Source organism: Lampetra fluviatilis, chromosome 1, assembly GCF_964198595.1.
Source record: "Lampetra fluviatilis chromosome 1, kcLamFluv1.1, whole genome shotgun sequence".
Lineage (NCBI taxonomy): Eukaryota > Metazoa > Chordata > Hyperoartia > Petromyzontiformes > Petromyzontidae > Lampetra > Lampetra fluviatilis.
The window spans coordinates 19,406,469-19,425,053 of record NC_136275.1 but is presented as its reverse complement, the minus strand read 5'-3'; the positions used below and the strand labels follow the sequence as shown (position 1 = coordinate 19,425,053).

General features: G+C 48.2%; 1 protein-coding gene across 1 annotated transcript in view; it reads left to right on the top strand.

The window, feature by feature from the left end:
* CFAP46 (cilia and flagella associated protein 46) overlaps positions 1-18,585 on the top strand; it is a 78,883-nt gene that overhangs the window by 6,378 nt on the left and 53,920 nt on the right. Inside the window, exons 6-22 of the mRNA XM_078858807.1 lie at positions 254-418; positions 610-733; positions 1,069-1,163; positions 2,408-3,199; positions 4,865-4,964; positions 6,165-6,251; positions 8,425-8,651; positions 9,379-9,613; positions 10,697-10,811; positions 11,432-11,540; positions 12,901-13,022; positions 13,359-13,582; positions 13,707-13,867; positions 14,182-14,394; positions 14,950-15,154; positions 15,460-15,585; positions 15,955-16,050. Of these exons, the coding sequence (XP_078714933.1) occupies positions 254-418; positions 610-733; positions 1,069-1,163; positions 2,408-3,199; positions 4,865-4,964; positions 6,165-6,251; positions 8,425-8,651; positions 9,379-9,613; positions 10,697-10,811; positions 11,432-11,540; positions 12,901-13,022; positions 13,359-13,582; positions 13,707-13,867; positions 14,182-14,394; positions 14,950-15,154; positions 15,460-15,585; positions 15,955-16,050 (3,196 nt within the window). The remainder of the gene's footprint in view (positions 1-253; positions 419-609; positions 734-1,068; positions 1,164-2,407; positions 3,200-4,864; positions 4,965-6,164; positions 6,252-8,424; positions 8,652-9,378; positions 9,614-10,696; positions 10,812-11,431; positions 11,541-12,900; positions 13,023-13,358; positions 13,583-13,706; positions 13,868-14,181; positions 14,395-14,949; positions 15,155-15,459; positions 15,586-15,954; positions 16,051-18,585) is intronic.

The following is an 18,585-nucleotide window of genomic DNA, read 5'->3' as shown; positions in this document are numbered from 1 at the left end:
ACTCAAGTTCAATACCCGTTCAACATTACTGCCATCTGAATCAGTCATGGGCTTCCCCTAGGTTGACTCAGCCTTACTTAAGTACCTAGTATGGTGTATAAACATCAGCCCTGGGGAGACAAAAGTGACTGGATGTAGTCCTAGCCACACCGCTGCCTTGTGTGCCATGCCAGCCTTCATAGGTGTTCGCAAATAGCTTTTGCATCAACAGCCTGCATAGCCTACTTGGGGCATCTGTGTGTGTGTGTGGCAGACTGGTGCCTATGCTGTACCGCATCAGCGTGCTGTGGTGGCGCTCAGTGCAGCCCTGCTGGGTGTCTGGGCTGCGCGGGTACCTCGCTGGTATTTTGGCCGCCCTCGTACCAGCTCTGGGAGATTGGAAGGACGCAGATCCCGTGTGGACGGCAGAGCTCATGATGTGAGCTGCCTAGACACAGCCACACACTCTCACACATAGCACTCAAACACACACACCACTCCAGACACACAGATCACTGCCCACACAGGCATCATGGTCCCATCATACATACAGCACTCCACACATGCACACACAGAGCACACATGCATATGCCCTGAGTCTGGACTTCATATCTCTTCCACGGACTGCAGCTGCCTGGTTGAGTCTCTGCTGGATGCAGGGAGAAGTAAGGAGGCTGCGAGTGCCGCTGTCCGTGCTGCCCAGTATACACGCACACGTGCGCCGCACTTCCTTCCACACGTGCTGGCTCTGCAGGTACCACACACACACATACAGTGCATGCCGGGCCAGGACGTGTTTGCGTATCTATGTGTATGCATTGTGGGGAGCAGTGGTACAGTGGCTAGCGCACTGCACTGTGATTATTATCTGAACTGATCCTGGGCCTCCCATAGGTCGACACAGCCTCACATTAGTACCTAGTGCAGTGTGTAAACATCCCCACTCGGGAGAAGAAGGCAGTTGGACAAGGTGCTGGCCACCCACCCCCTCATGTACCATTACGTCTATAATAGGTGCTCGCTAACAGTACTTACCCCAACAGTCTATTGGGCTATACGGGGTATCTTTGTGTGTGTGTATCTGCGCAGGTGAGACATAGGCTGCTCGACTCGGCCAAGGCTGCGAAGGAAGCCGCCTCCTCTCCACGCCTCAAGGCACTGGTCCAAATGCAGCGCATGAAGGCGTGCGTAACTCACCCTGCCATTTCGATTTAAAGATTTTGTGACTGCAGGGATTCATCTTGGTTCTTTCGGTAAAGTCACGTAGAAGGGAAGTAATAAAATAATAAAAATAAAACATAATAATACAATTCTCACGACGTTTCGGCCACAACGCAAGCAGCCGTCCTCAGGTGAAAACCAGGTCTGTCGAGGCGACAGCGTCTGAATGAAACAGCACACGTGCTTGGAGCATATATATAAGCTTGGTTGGAAGGAGGGAAAGGAGCGCCTTGACAAAAGAATATGCATATCAAGAGGCATTTAGCATATTTATGGGAAATGCATGAGTAGCACTAATCACATACCTGCATTTCCCATAAATATGCTAAATGCCTCTTGATATGCATAATCTTTTGTCAAGGCGCTCCTTTCCCCCCTTCCAACCCAGCTTATATATATGCTCCAAGCACGTGTGCTGTTTCATTCAGACGCTGTCGCCTCGACAGACCTGGTTTTCACCTGAGGACGGCTGCTTGCGTTGTAGCCGAAACGTCGTGAGAATTGTTTTATTATGTTTTATTTTTATTATTTTATTATTTCCCTTCTACGTGACTTTACCGAAAGAACCAAGAAGATCACCCTGCCATCCAATCCACTCATCCTCCGCACACACCTCTCGGCAGCGTGGACCAGTGCAGACCGGGCCACTTTAGGCCTGCCATGATCCACTCCTCTCTCTCCTCTCCCCCTGAGAGTCTATGGTTTATTATAATGTGGAAATTGCAGTTCGATTCAAAAAATATTGGTGTCTGTCTCGTTATCGCTGCCTCATTTGTATTGTTTCTCATTGTCTTCTGTCTTTTTGGTACAGTTTTTTTCCGCACGTGTAACATGGCCCAGAGGTAGCTCATTCGTCGCTCGTTGCATAAGTTCACTTTTCGAATCCAACTAGCTTTGCAAATACTTCGCTTTGCATTAACGATTCGAATATTATGTTTCGTCTTCTTCACGCACGATGGATGTTAAGATCCTGTGATCTCATTCTGAAACGAGTAGGCCATAGTGAGCTAGTGTCACCATTTAAATTTACTCCGTAAAAAAACGACACTGCAAGTTTATAATTGGAATTACACATCGCAATATGGCCCCCTACTGTGTCTATATAACATAGCACCTTCCTCCGCAATAGCCTTGTGTTATACGAATGCCGCAAATACCAAATATACTCGGTTATTATGATTATTACATTGACTTGGTTTCCCTCCAGGCAACTGGAATCTGGTGAGAACCCAGCCGACATCACCGCTCAGCTCAAGCAGATCCTCAAGCTGCTCGCGTCCTGTGACTACGCGCCACCCTCCTATCACTCGGGGCCTGTCGTGCCAACCGCCCTCGCTACACCCTCTCACAATGACAGCCCGAGACAGCCTGACTGCTCCCCGGAGCCAGACGCGGCCACGCCAAGCGCCAGCTGTCCTAGCAGCCTCGCGACGACCCTGGGGGACAGCCCCATGCCCACACATAGGGGCATTACCAGTCGCGGCGGCAGTGACAGCGACGGCGTGGCTGGCAACGACGAGGCTGTGGGAGGACAGGAGTCACCAGGCACAAAACGGGAGCTTGCGAGGCTAGCCGTGGCACAGCGGTTCCAGTTCAAGGCGGCGGCAGCATCCACCACAGGACCCGTGCTGGCACACACACCCTCGCGCGCCCGCGCAACCAAGCACACAGCCGTGCTCAACTCCGTGCAGCTGCCTGACTTCTCGCCCGCATGGCCCTCCAGCGACAACTGGGGCTCAGGTGTGGAGGAGGAAGAAGGGCAGGAGGAGGAGAAAATTATTCCTGCTGCATGCAGGCCGGCAGGCAGTCGGGCCAGCAGGTCCGGGGAGAATAGAAGTGAAAAAATTGTAGAGCAGTGTGATGAGAAAGTTTCAGACAGACGTGCGAAGGAAGAGGATCAGCGAACAGATGCAGCAGATTCACCACGTGATGCGTCTATGATCGTGCTGGAAGTACCTGAGAGGATGCCACTCCCTCCAGAGGACCTCTCCTATGACAAGTGAGAATTTCGATTTTGTTGGTCATGTTTTCAGTGTTTGAGAGATGTTTTAGTTCTGCCGATCGACTTCCTGCTCAAGAAATATCACTCCCTGTCTTGGTTCATTCCGTTAAAACTTCCTCTCTGGTCCTCTGCTTTGTGCTGTGTCGGCTTTAATTAAGGCTTACGACTTTTTATAAGATTGTTTTTACACACAGCTGCTGACCACAGGCCCAAAGGCCCACTATGTCAAGTGACGAGCAATAAACAGCAATGTCGAAGTTATAGATTAGAGTGAACACTTTTACAGCAAGGTCATTATACGAGCTTGGGGGAAAATAGACGATGGGATAGAAAAAGAGCCGAGAGAGAAGTGTTGTGACCTGCAGTGTGGTGATTAAGTTTGTGGGATGGGTGAATGAGTCGTTAAGTGAGTGGGTGAGTGCGTTGTTGTGGCTTGCAGTGTTGTGGTTGAACGCAGTATGGATGAGACGAAACAGTCGGTCTGTGATCAATTAGTTATGTCCTGAAATCAATCCAATCGTATTTTGTCGTTGTAAGTTTGTCTTCACCTTTCCTCATTCGATGACCCTGAATGTTACTATGAGGCAAGTAATCATTGATGCCCCCTCACGAGCCTGCACCCCCTGCAATTGGATGAACGGTAACAATTTGGGGTGTAAAACATTACTTTGTGGAAAGTGGTGGCACAGTATATAGCTCACTATGCTATCAACCTGGTGACTTGGGTTCGATTCCCAGCTTCAGCTGTATGCGTGTGTGTCTGTGTATGTGAGTATATGCGGGGAGTGGTAGTACAGTGGTACCTCGGTATACGTCGTTAATTCGTTCCAGAAGGTAGGACTTATACCGAAAATGACGTATACCAAACGAATTTTTCCCATAGCAAATAAAGGGAAAGGAAATAATCCGTTCCGGATTATAACAAATGATATTTTATACGGCATATACATTAATGGGGTTGTATCAAATAATTTAGACACTACTTATTACTAAAATGCATACATAAATTAAAATAAATGCATAAATGAATTAAAATAAATGAAAATGTAAATACAATTTAACATCACTTTACCTTGCTGAGAGGAGTTTAATGAATTCGCAAAAAATTCACGTTAAAATTCACAGAGTTATAGCAAGGGTTGTGCACTGAACGAGATCTACTGCACAAGCAGACTGAGGAACGGCGCTTTGTTTGAGTCGTGCACGGAGTCTACGCGGGTACGCGGTGACTCATCCCGACCCATACAAGTTCTAGCAAGCGCGTCGTATCCCAAGCAAGACGTCGTATCCCAAGACATTTTTTTCTCGTCAAAAAACGACGTGTACCAAATTCGACGTATTCCAAAGCGGTCGTATACTGAGGTACCACTGTTTAGTGGTTAACACATTGCGCTACAAACACTCCAGTTCAATTCCCTTCTTATGACCAACATCAGTGATGAATATTTGAATGAGATCCTGGGCCTCCCCTAGGTTAACTCAGTCTTAAATCAGTGCGTGGTGTGTTAGGATCACCACTTTAGAGACAAAGGCGGCTCTGCGTGGTGCTGCCCACCCCCCCCCCCCCCCTCGTGTGCCCGTGAACAGCACTTGCCCCAACTGTATGTTTAAAACGATATAGGTATGTGAGATCTTTGTTTGAATGTCTGTGTTTGTGTGCAGGCTGTCGTTGCTGCTGGAGCTGGCCCAGCTCTGCCTGGATCAACAGCAGCTGCCTCTGGCTTCCCAGTGCCTAATGGCTATTGAGGCGTGCAGGCCAGCCGTAAGCTCAGGCCGCACAGCACTCACTACACACACACACGACAGAGCCCACACAACATACCACTCACTCATACCGCACACATAGCCACCACACCACACACACACACTACGCACAACACACACTATGCACACGTACACACATCACTCATTCGCTCGGACAACCAGCACACTACACGCACACATCCTGAACACCACTCACACATGTCTTGTGTGTGTCATGTGTTGTTTATTAGTGTTCGTGTAAGGTGTTATGAGTGTTGTCATTGAGGGCATGTGTAAGTTGTTATGGAATGTTGGTGTTGTCTCTAGTAGTGTGTATATCGCATTGTGTTTGTGTTGTGTCGATTAGAGTTGATGCATGTGTTGTTGTATATGTGTATGTGTTGTTGTGTTATGGGTATGGCGTCATATGTGTGTAAACCAGTTGGGGCGGTGACATGGCCGAGCGATAGCGCGTTCTCTGATTGTTGTAGAGTTTCTTGGTTCGAATCCAGTTGGCCGCCCTAATTAATACTGTGGTGTGTATCAACATTACAATACTTTGGAGTAATTTTTGACCTTTGAACCTTGACGCCGGCACACAATGGCCTACCCTTGCAAATGACATCAAGGGATCTTTAACGTCCACTGCGAAGCGGAGGGAGCTTACTGACATGGTTACGTACACCTGTAGTGTGAATCGGGGCTATCGCCGGACTTGAACTGCGAACCTCTGATAGGAAGCAGAGAACACGCTACCGCTAGGCCCCACGTCACCCGTTGTGTATAGCATGGTAAACATCAAATATTTGTGGTATTGTGTATGCTGCGTCGTGCTTGTATTAACTATGTGTGCCTTGTGTGTGTAAGGCACTTTGGGGTGTGGTAGTGTAGTGGTTAGCGCTGCGCTACAAACCCGGCCCCCTGAGTTCGATTCTCGCTCACGGCCAACACCAGTGACGATTATCTGAACTGATTCTGGGCCTCCCCTAGGTCGACTCAGCCTCAAATTAGTATCCTGTGCAGTATGGAAACATCGCCACTAGGGAGACAAAGGCGGTTGGGCGTGGTGCTGGCCACCCACCCCCTCATGTACCATTCCGGCCATAATAGGTGCTCTCTAACAGCACTTGCCACAACAGTCTGTTCAAGGCTTTACGGGGAATATTTGGAAATATGGTGTCGTGCCTGTGTTAACTATTTGTATCTTGTGTGTGTGTAGGGTACTATGCTACTGCGTGTGGAGTGTGTGCGAGCACAGCTCTCCGTGTCCACGCTGGGAGATGACCTGAGCCACCGTTCAGTGCAGGTGCCTCCTCTCGCTTGCACACAATGTCGGCCATCACACTCCACCATTCCAGCTTAGCCTAGACCACAGGCAACGTCTACATATATATAATAGTTTTAATGATAATTTACAGCCCTTTGTCAACCCACTGCTAGATGAAGGCCTCCCCACGCCATGTGGGCTAGATACAACTTGCTGTTAATCTTAGCTGTGGTCAGGAATCAAACTCAGGAAGACGGTCATGCTCGTGGTGCAGTGCACTAACCACTGTGAAACCGTTGAATGTACTGCACTGATGAGCTCTAATGAGGATGAAATCGATTTACAGTTGTGCCTTTGTTTCACTGCTGCCTGTCAGAATTGTTATGTTTTTTCGGGAAAATGTCAAAACTGGGTGGTTTTTAACTTTTGCCGACAAAACTGGATCCCAAATGTCAAAACTGGGTGCACCCTGGGTGGCCAAAAACTTGAGTTTTGGACACTCAGGGTGCACCCAGTTTTGACATTTGTCAAATACACTTGATAATTGTATACTAGCACAGTGTGCCAGCACCCCATTCATCCAAACACTTGGTATTTGTATACTGGCACACTGTGCCAGCACCGCATTCATCTAAACACTTGGTATTAGTATGCTGGCACACTGTGCCAGTAATCAAACGGCAAGTAAGCGAGCTGGCACACTGTGCCAGTATACAAACGGCAAGTAAGTGAGCTGGCACACTGTGCCAGTATACAAACGGCAAGTAAGCGAGCTGGCACACTGTGCCAGTATACAAACGGCAAGTAAGCGAGCTGGCACACTGTGCCAGTATACAAACGGCAAGTAAGCGAGCTGGCACACTGTGCCAGTATACAAATGGCAAGTTAGGGTATGTTCGCGAGCTGTAAGTGTTACTGTAGTTGCAAGCTGGCACACTGTGCCAGTATACAAATGGCAAGTACGTGTATGTTCGCGAGCTGAAAGTGTTACTGTAGTTGCAAGCTGGCACACTGTGCCAGTATACATATGGCAAGTAAGTGTTACTGTAGTAGCGAGCTGGCACACTGTGCCAGTATGCAAACGGGAAGTTTGTGGTGCAAGGTATGGAACATGAGCCACGAGAAACATCATTTGGAACGCTCTAAATCTGTGGCGACATATGGATGAATAACGCAAGGACCTAAACGTGTACAAAATGATACATAAAATCGTACACCTTCTTCACCCAGTTTTGACATTTGTCCACATTGAACATCACCCAGTTTTGTCATATAAAAAAGCACCACCCTGTTTTGCCTGTCGTTTTCCAAGACCACCCAGTTTTGACATTTGGGATCCAGTTTTGTCGGCAAAAGTTAAAAACCACCCAGTTTTGACATTTTCCCATGTTTTTTCACCTCTTCTAGTTAACTACATATTCAGTTATGTTGAGATGGTGGTCTGGATAAGGCTGAGATCTTTTCTAAGTGCAAAGCAGTTGTGTGTTGCTGAACCTAAATTTACTCCCTGTCACTGTTAAAGTCATAGCTTACACTGCCTTTGTTTCTGCATGATGATGATGACGATGCTCGGCAGCTGTCCCTGTGGGTACAAAGGTGGGGGGGGGGTTATTGCTCTGTGTAATTCCAATTGAGTAATTTTGTGGGTTTTAACAAAAATGGCAACAAATAAAGGAAGCCATGAAACTGATAGGAACAGGTGGAAACATCTCATTCGGCTCCATCATCTCTTTAAGAAGATAGAAGGAAACTAAGGAAGAAGAGAGAAGTGTGCAGATCATTTTTCGATTTTGGCAACATTAACATTGGCACAGGCACACAAACGGCCTACCCGTTTGAAATAACATCAGGGGATCTTTAACATCCCATGTAAAGCGGGTGGCGCGTATTATTTCATGGTTAATACACCCCTAGGAACGGACTAGGGTGGGCACCGGGCTCGAGTCAAGACCATGTGAATCAAGTGGCGAACGAACGTGCCACCGCTGAGCCATCTAACTGCCCTCTCTCGTTCCAAGTGGACTGCCACCCTCAAAGGAATGGCGCTGCCTCCGTGGTCGCCCCCGTTATACGTGCATCAAACAAATTACTCGAGACGCCGGTGTATGGCAGCAAGAGCAGTTAATGCGAATGCTGTCGCAAGAGGTCAGACGTTTGTCGCAACGGTCCTTCACTGACTATGCGTGATGAATGAATCTCTCTCTCCCTGCAGGTGCGCTTGGCGGCCGTGCAGCGCCTGCAAGCCGTGCTGCAGAGTGGCGTGGATGGGCGCTGTGCCCCGGGGGCTGCCGCATCCTCCTCCGATGCTGCCCGGGTGACGCAGGAGCTGAGCGCAGCGCTTTGGAACCTCTCTGTGCCGCTGTTTGGCCTCCCCAGCATGCCCTCTCGTGTGTGCGGGGCCCTTGTAATTGCCGCGCGGCGCCTGCAGGAGGCCCAGAGGTGCGGAGCCGAGCACACTGTGCGCTTGTCATGTGAATGCATGTAGGTGCTTATGTATGTATATTTAACTTATTTCGCACCATATGTAGCCAATCGTGCTAATCGGAGGTGCACTCACGTGGGGAGGGGTGGTGCAGTGGTTAGCGGACTGCACCTACAAACCCAACGACCCGAGTTCAATTGCAATTCTGGTAATGCTAGTGTGAGCCAACACTGGTGACCAACATCCGAACTGGCCCTCGTTTTCCCTGAAGTTAACTCAGCCTCAAATGATTACCTGATGTGGTGTGGACACATCACTACTGGGAAGACAAAGGCAGTTGGGCATGTTCCTGGCCACCAACCCCCTTGTGTACCATGCCAGCCTTCATAGGTACTCGCTAATAGCATTTGCCCCAAAAGTCTATTAAGGTTATGCGGGGAATCTTTTGTCTTTGCATATGGGGAGTGGTGGCAGAGTGGTTAACACATTGGGCTACGAACCATCGCCACCCGAGTTCAATTCCCGCTCACGGCCAACATTCGATGACGAATATCTGAACCGGTCCTGGGCCTCCCCTCTGCCAGCTCAGCCTTAAATGACTACCTGGTGAGACAAAGAGGGCCGGGCATAGTGCAATCCACACCATCCCGTCGTGTGCTTTGTTGGCCTTCATATAGGTGCTCACGAACAGCACTTGACCAACAGCCTGTTAAAGTCTATGTGGGGGATCTTTGTCTTTGTCAGCCCCCTGCACGACCTGCGCTGGCAGCTACACTGGGCGCTAGCAGAGATGGAGCAGGACCAAGTAGTGCGTGGCTCTGGCTCCGCAGAGCGCCACCTGCTGGAGGCGGAACGTCTGGCTCCGAGCGCCGGCCACAGAGACCGTGCCCGTGCCGCCCTGCAGCGCCATCGCCACCGCTGTGCGGCAAACTCCCTCCCATCTTCCTCCATCGAAGAGGCAGCCACTATAATCTACCAGGTGTGTGTGGGAGGGTGATAGAGGGAGTTAGTGTGAGAGATAGTGTGTGTAAGAGTGAGTGGGCCTCACACAATCTATTGCAACTTACAGCAATGCACATTGTACAACAGCAAACATGCACAGCACACAACACACAAAGCAAACACGTGGCATACAAGTCAAAAGTCAAACTGGTTTCTGGCTCAAATGAGTACTGAGCTAGTGCTCATCTCCTGCTTACAGCCAGTGGCAGAAAGTCCACATTCTTATGGCAGGATCGAGTATATCCATAGGACAACCACCGTTGGCTTCCCCAAAAATATTGTACTTATTTTATCAACCCCAGAGGGATGCCGTGCAAAATATATCCATAAATTGCACTCCCCCCCCCCCACCCCCAAAAAATATATACAAAAGTCTACTTTTATACTTTTTGCATGGTGTACAGTCTGGAAACACCCACATGCCAAATTTCCCTTTTATATATATAGATTTATAAATTACAGCTCTTTACTAATCCACTTCTAAATAAAAGCCTCCCCACGACATGCTATCATGGGGGTTTGTTGACCATGAATCTTTCAAATATTTTTTAGGAGGGTCCCGCCAAGTTTTTTTTAAGTTAGGGGATGATTATTGCTACGTGTATTTCAATTTGGATTTGGTGATTTTTGAATTTGTCAAATTTGGACCATAATACCGGCACACAATACCCTCCTCATTTCAAATTACATCATGGGATCTCTGAAGTCCACTGTGAAGCAGACAGTGGGTAGTATGTTGCGGTTAATACACCTGCAGTAATAACCAGGACGGCCTGCCAAATTCGAACCACAAACCCTCTGAAAAAGGCGGCGAATGCATTTTTACCATTGGGCCATGCTACCACCAGCGTTCCATATTTTTTACTCATTGCTTTGGATCTGCTTTTTGTGTTTATTTTTTGTCCTTTCCACGCACCTTTGACTACGTACTGTGCGAAAGACGTTCAACATACATGTATACATATAACAAGAATGATCAAAAGTCAATGGGCCACAAAGGATGGGAAGATGAGAGCAAATGTGAGCGTATGGGCGGTGCTATGTTGTGTGTGACGTGCAGATGGCGGGGATTACTGTCCTGTCCAGCGGCGCTCGTGCTCTGCTCATCAAGGCAGGGAGAGCTCTGGCTCCTGACACTTTCATGCAAGTGCTGGAGGCCGAGAATCCTCACAGAGGTACGTGTGTGTATGTGTGTGAGCGTGTGTGTGTGTGGGGAGCGGTAGTGTAGCGGTTAGTGCGCTGCGCTACGAACCCAGCGACCCGGGTTCGATTCCTGCTCACGGCCAACACCAGTGACGATTATCTGAACTGGTCCTGGGCCTTCCCTAGATCGACTCAGCCTCAAATGAGTACCTGGCGCGGTGTGTAAACATCGCCACTGGGGGGACAAAGATGGTCGGGCGTGGTGCTGGCCACCCACCCACTCCTGTACCGTTCCGGCCTTCATAGGTGCTCGCTAACAGCACTTTCCCCAACAGGCTATTAAAGGCTATACGGGGCGTCTTTGTCTTTGTGTGGGTGGAGTGGCAGTGTAGTGGTTAATGCACTTCGCTATGAAACCACCGACGCGGTGACGAATATTTGAACTGGTCCTGGGCCTCTCCGAGGTCGACTTAGCCTTAAATGAGTACAGTACCTGTTGTGCGTAAATATCAGCATTGAGAAGACAGAGGTGGTCATGCATGGTGCTGGTTACACCACCCTCTCGTGCTGGCCTTCACAGGTGTTCATTAACAACACTTGCCCCAACAGTCTGTTAAAGGCTATATGGGGGATCTTTGTCCTTGTGTTGCAGCGGAGAGCAGTGATGGACCGTTGGCTGAGCGGGCACGCCTGCATGCTCAGGCATCTATCAGGGCAGCGAGTCACTTGCTCACCATCGGCCCCGATCGTGAGAGGGACCGGTGAGAGGACACAAAGACACAGAGACACGGAGACATGAATGCGGGGGGGGGGGTTATCTGGGCACTAACTAAGCAGCTCGAAAATTAGAGCAGGATGAAGGAGAATAGGGTAAGCAACTAGGCTTTTGGCAAAAGAACATGGCAGGTAAGTGTCGTAGCTACAACGGGGCAGGACAGGGGAGGGCCAGTTCCTGACACAGGCATTGGAATGGTGTCCACAAGTCTAGCAACCAAGGTGGAAGAGAAGACCTTCAGCCGGACGGTGGGATACTGTCAGGGCAGATCTTTGGAGGTTACTTAAATCCTGCTGAGCTTTCGAGGACGTAGGGGATCGAACGCATTCCGTTGGAGTTCACCAAAGGGAGGAGAGGCATGTGACAAACAATTGTGGACTTCCCCCGCAGCCATACATTAACGGCGGTGTGTGCAGCCCTAAGCACCCAGAGACCTGAGTTCAAATCCCGGCAATGGCTGTCATCAGCAGCGAGTGATGTCTGAACCGATCACGGGCCCCCAATTTGGCAACCCTTCAGTGACCAGTCTGGTGATGTATGGTCAATCAATTCCCACGACCCATAGAGTGTGGTGAGGGGGAAAGGGGCTTCATCCAGTAGTGGACTGACAGAAGCCTGTTCATCTGATTAGTGTCCCGCACCTGCGATTAGCATGGTTGGCTACATATTATGACATCTGTTTATACAGGAAGCCTTGCTGAGCCTTGTGACTTTTTCAGGAGGGTCCTGCCAAGTAAAATTTTCTATTTTGGCAAATTTGGACCATGACACCAGTACACAATGGCCTACTCTTGACGTCATGGGATCTTGAACGTCCTCTGTCAAGCAAACGGCACGTATTTTTAAATCCTTTATATTAAGTTCACTTACTTGCTTGCTTGCGCGCTTACGACCGTTCAAATCTTTCGGTCGTTTTTTAACCCACTTCCCGTGATCCAATCGAGCTGACATTTTGCACACAGACTCGTTGTGCGTGACAATTAATTTTCGTACACTTTTTAGGAATTTATTTTTTATATTTAATTACCAATTGCTTAATGGTGGCAGGCAATCATCTGACCCATACGTGGCAGCCATCTCAAGCCAGAGGACGAGAGGACTCTAGCCGCCACGCATATAAAGGATTTATAGTGAAAAACTTTGTTTTTACGGGTTAATTTTTTACGGTTAATGCACCCCCAGTATTATCCAGGGCAGCTGCTGGATTCGAACCGCCCTTCATAGGTGCTCCCTCAGAGCACTTGCTCCAAAAGTCTGTTAAGGCTATACGGTGGATCTTTGTATTTTTACGATGCTATCCACGTGTAAGTCTGTGCGTGTGTCTCTGTGCGTGTCCCTGCATATAGTGTTCACCTGTGGGCAGAGCTGGCCGCGCTGTGTGTGCGTCACAACGTGTGGGACGTGAGCCGCGTCGCCACACGCTTCTGCCTCCTCTATGACGACGGGCGGTGGCGTGCCCAGCTGCCTGGTGACTCATTCATTCATTCACTCATTTATTCCCTTAGTCAATTTCACTCACTCATTAATTCACTAATTCAGTTATTGCATCTCTCATGTATTCATTTACTTTTTCGTTCAGTCACTCATTCACTTGTCCATGCGCTCCCTAATCATTCACTCATTTACTTACTCATTCACCCATTCATTCACTCCTTTAGTTACTCTTCACTCGCTCATGTATTTGTTCTCTCATTGGATGCATCTGTGCATGTGCGGTTTGTGTTTATGCTTGTGTGTATGTGTGTGGTTTGTATATACACGTGTGTGTGCATGCATTTGTATGTGTGTGTGCACTCACACACAGAGGAAGAAAGCAATGGACCCCAATCAAAACCTCAACCACAGTCCAAGCAGCAGCAAGCACCACAATCGCAGCAGCAGGAGCAACAGCTCCGCTTAGACCCTCAGCCCCAGCAGCAACAGCGAGTGGCGGAGGTGGCGTCGGGGCAGCAGCAGTCTGTGCTATCCGCTCAGTCCGATCGCGAGGTGCTCACCTCACTAGCCAACATCAACTTCATGTGTGCAGAGGTGAGGCTCAGACACAGAAACACCCTCTATAAAAAAGCTATGAGGTTTGCCTGGGTAAACAAGCATATTAATAAAAGAGTGTCAATGCAGGGATAAAGGTGCACATGGCCCTGTGTCTCCCCAGGCCACGGCTGAGTTACTGAGGAGAGAAGGAGTGGGGTTGTATGAGGTTCCTCCTCTACCTGCCCAGTACGTGGTCCCAGGGCCCCCTCCAGGGCACGAGGGCCTCCCACCAGACCAGCAGAGCTCCCCACCAGACCAGCTGACCGACTGGAAGACATACACGTAAGTGCCACAATTGCCAACCGTACCGATGTTCATAATAATATTTGCATTCATATGGCGCTTGCTTTAATGCGTAGCAACTCAAAGTACCTTACGTGACATCTCATGTCAAGCAACCAGGAAACATCGAGTCACATGGAGACAGAGAGATACTGAGGGACAGAGAGAGATGCATGCAAACAAGAGAGATACCGAGGGACAGAGAGACACGGGGAGACAGATAGACAATGGGAAACAGCGATATGGAGGGACAGAGACACGGAGAGACAGAGAGATGAATTAATAAATGAATGTTGTGTGCCTTGGCTGCCCAGCGACTGGCTGCATGAGCTGTCAGAGCGCGTGATTGGCTGCCTGCTGCGGGGGGCGGGGTTGGGCGCAGAGCTGGGCGACGTTGCTGTGGTGATGGGAGCAGGTGTGCGGCTCTGGAACCACGTGGCTCCGCTGGTGGCGTCCGGGAGAGAGGGCGATGTGCTGGACCAGCTCACCACCGGCCTGAACGTGCTCAGGGAGACGCACACACACAGGTGCAGGCAGCACAAAGACACACACATATATGCAACTACAACAATTCCCACTATAGCCTTAACAAACTGTTGGGGCAAGTGCTGTAAGTAAGGGTAGATGAAGGCCAGCACGGCAAACGAGGTGGTGGGTGGCCGACACCACGCTCGGCCACCTTTGTCTTTCCATTGATGGACAATTCACGAGATACTCATACAAGACTGTGTTGACCTAGAGGAGGCCCAGGACCGGTTCATATATTTGCCACTAATGTTGGCTGTGAAGGAGAATCAAACTCAGGTTGCCAGGTTTGTAGCAAAGTGCGCTAACCGCAACGCTATCCCTCTCCACACACAGATACACATACATAAAGACAAAGATACACAGATCCACATACAGAGACACACAGGTGCAGGCAACATTGCTACTACCACCGCCATCGTCATCATCAACACTGTTAGCACCAACATCATCACTGACTCCAATATCACTCCTGCCACCAAGTATTCATACATTTCTCATCCACATGTTGCTCCCCTCCCTGTGTGCCGTGCCCCCTTACCCCTCACCTCACTCAGTGACCCTGAGCTGTTGGGGCTGCTCTGTGCCGCTGTGGCACGAGGCATGTGCTCCACCTGGCTGCCCCCAGCACCCCCGATGCCTCCCGTGCCCCCCGTGTCCTCCGCAGCAACCAGGAAGCAGCAACAGGGTGGCAACAAGCAACAGGGAGGGGGCCCTGCAATCAGTCCTGAGGCCTTGATTCAGCTGAAGAAAGCCCTGGAGGTATAATCAGTGGTGTGAATGTGCCGATCTACTTTGGTATGCCTTCCGAAGACAGGGTGTTTATGGAGTGGAGGTGTAGTGGTTAGCACAATGCGGTACAAATCCAGCGACTAAGGTTTAACTCCCAGTTACGGCTAACATCAGTGATGTATATTGTAAACGGCCCTGGGTCTCCCTTAGGTCAACTTACCCTTGAAATCGTCACCCCCTCGTGGATCGTACCGACCTTTCATAGGTGCTCACTAACAGCACTTCCCCCAACAGTCTGTTTAGGCTAAAAGGAGTATTTTTGTCTGTGTGTGCAGGTGTGTGAGTTTGGGCTGCAGATGACGAGTGTGTCTCCGGAGGGCTCGGCCTCTCGGCAACTGCTGTCAGCCTGGGCCAGAATCAAACTGGGACTTCAGCAGCCACCTGTGCTCCCTCCCACACAGGTGGCCAGTCCGCACACGCACAGGACACTACTGTGAAGTGCCAGGCTATGTGAACTTTGAGGCTACTGGGCAGTCTGAGGCAGTCGCCCTCCATCAACAACAGAGGGTGGAGGAGCAACGTCACAACAATGAGCAGAGAGCCAGGCAGCTAGAACACAACAGCTTGGCACAGTGAGGAGCACAGGTGGTGCATATGCCAGTCATGTCCGTTAAATCATAACACCTGGGTCTATCCCATGATTTTCTGCCCATGATTTCCAAGCACAAATAGCCTGGCAATATTTTAGTGATGAGGTCACCGCCACTTTTTTGCCAAGCACCTGTTGGATTTTGTATTAATGCATGTGTGTTGATGTGTTTTTTTTACAGGGTGGTAGTGCAGTGATGCGCGTTCTGCTTGCTCTGGAGGCCCACAGCCTCAGCCCGTGTGGACTCGCCTCCCCACCCTGCCCCTCCCTCACTGAGGTGACAATGGCATGGCCTTCTCTGCACCTGCAGCCTCTGCATATTTGATGTATAGTTTTCAACAACGCAAACATCAGAAGAGAGAAGCAGGATATACCGATCGCTCCTTCTCAGCTGCCTATGCAGTGCCGAGTCACCGTCTGCTGCACCGAGACAGCTGCTACTGGGGGTGCCCTTTGAGTAGTTGAGATGAGATGTAATGCAAGGTTCTTTGAGATGCAAAGGCATTTAAGCGAGTGCCCAGTACAGTATGTCCCTGGGTTGCAGAAGACCTGACTTATGGAAATCCAAGTTTAAGGATAACGCTCCCATAAATCATGTAAAAAAAAACGAGGAAAATTTGCGTTAATTACGTAAGCACAAGTCGTGCAGCGTGGTGAGGTCGCGGATGAATACCGCGGAGCGAGTTGTAAGGCAGGTAGCATCTTCCCCAAGGCGATGGTGCGTAGCCGCTCTGCACTCTCAGTCACACTGTTACATTGTTACCATGTGTATACTGTACCCGCCACATCGTGTCGTAACTTTCACTGTAATATCACCATTATATTCTTGGTTCTTTCGGTAAAGTCACGTAGAAGGGAAATAACAAAACAATATAAATATAAAACAATAAAAAACTATTTACTGTGTGTACTTTATTAAAAACAATTATTTTATTTTGTATTGTTTTATATTTATATTGTTTTGTTATTTCCCTTCTACGTGACTTTACCGAAAGAACCAAGAATATGAATCCCTGCAGTCACGAAAGCTTTAAATAAAAAAATTTCACCATTAATTGCATTGTAATAGTGACTGGAAAGGTTTAAGGTAAATGAAAGTTTTTGTAGTGTTACGTAATTGTTGTTATTTATGCTTAGAACTATCTTTTCCCCCCCATATTTGTATTGCTGGTTTTCTTAATTTTAAGTTTATTTCATGAGTTATTTACTGTATGTACTTTATTTAACACAATTACACTTCGATTGCTTCTGGTCTCAGCCAACAATGATCGGAGAAGTCTAGGTCTAGCCTAATGCACGATAAACAAACATTCGGAAGTGACTGCTTTCTGTTAACAATTAAAATTAAAATGTTTCGTGTTATTCATAAACAATTGGATACAGTATATATTCCATTGTTTTAATTATGGATAGTGTTAGGGTATACGTATATTCAATGAAATTAAAGAATCATAGGAAGTGCAGAGCGTATGTACAGTGATATGATAGAGGTTGCTATAGAAAATGGGTGATGGCGTGATACAGTACTGAGAGAAAACGAACTAGTAATCGGGTAGGAGAGGTACAACTATTCCAGCTATGGGATTTTATCTTGATTTTGGGGAAAAAATGGTTCAGTGTCTGACATAGGGAAAATTCGGGTTAAGGATCGTTCTCAGGAACCTAAACCTTCCGTAACCCGGGGACTGCCTGTACATGCACAGATCGTTATTCTTATTATATCTGACCTGATCCTGGGCCTCCCCTATGTTGACTCAGCCTTAAATGAGTACCTAGTTCGGTGTGTAAACATCAGCAATGGAGACACAAATGTGTCCGAGAATGTGGCCGACCACCTACCCTAGTACCAACAGTCTATGAAAGGCTATATGGGGGATTCATCTTCTTGGTTCTTTCGGTAAAGTCACGTAGAAGGGAAATAATAAAATAATAAAAATAAAACATAATAAAATGAAATAATTCTCACGACGTTTCAGCTACAACGCAAGCAGCCGTCTTCAGGTGAAGAATGAGACACTACCAAGCTAGGAGCTTATATATAAACTGGGTTGGAGGTGGAAGAGCGCCTTAACAAAAAGAATGTGCATATGAAGAGGAATTTAGCATATTCATGGAAAATGCGTAGGAGGTGGGCGGGGGGGGTTTCAAAGTCATATTATGCCCATGCATTATGCAGGATCAGCAGCACCAAGGGGGGGTGCAGGGAGTAGCATTAACAAAGGAAAGGAATGTTATTGATATGTAGCTGCAGTTACTAAGCAACCACGTAGAAATCTAAAGTATAAACTACATAAAAAACTAAAGTATAAACTGCATAGCACCATCAGTATACTTACTATACTCTACAATAAGCTGAGTTACTAACAGCAAGTAATACATTACAATTCTACGTCGTAAAAATCATATAATATGCTTCCATCTAAACTTTATTCTCTTACATCACACGAGCATATACCGTACTATATACTGCCATAGATAAACCCAACATTAAATTATATACTGTATTACTATAAACCACCCTATACCTTATACATTTCAACATAACACTATGTATTATTCTACCCACCCTAATGTGTATCGAAATGGTTTATTACGTCCTTCCAATGATTGCTAAGCCAGAATCCATCTTCTCGGTTAAAATTGTCTCTGTGTTTGTATATGTGGATCGCCTCTTGAACGAATCTCTCATGATAGCCAGATGGCTTGCAGAGAACCTCTGTCTTGGAGAAGTCAATGTCATGTGAGCCCACTGAGTTGTAACAGTGATCTGCCACGGCTGAGGTGTTTGTCCTACCGTGTTTCAGGTCAGCTT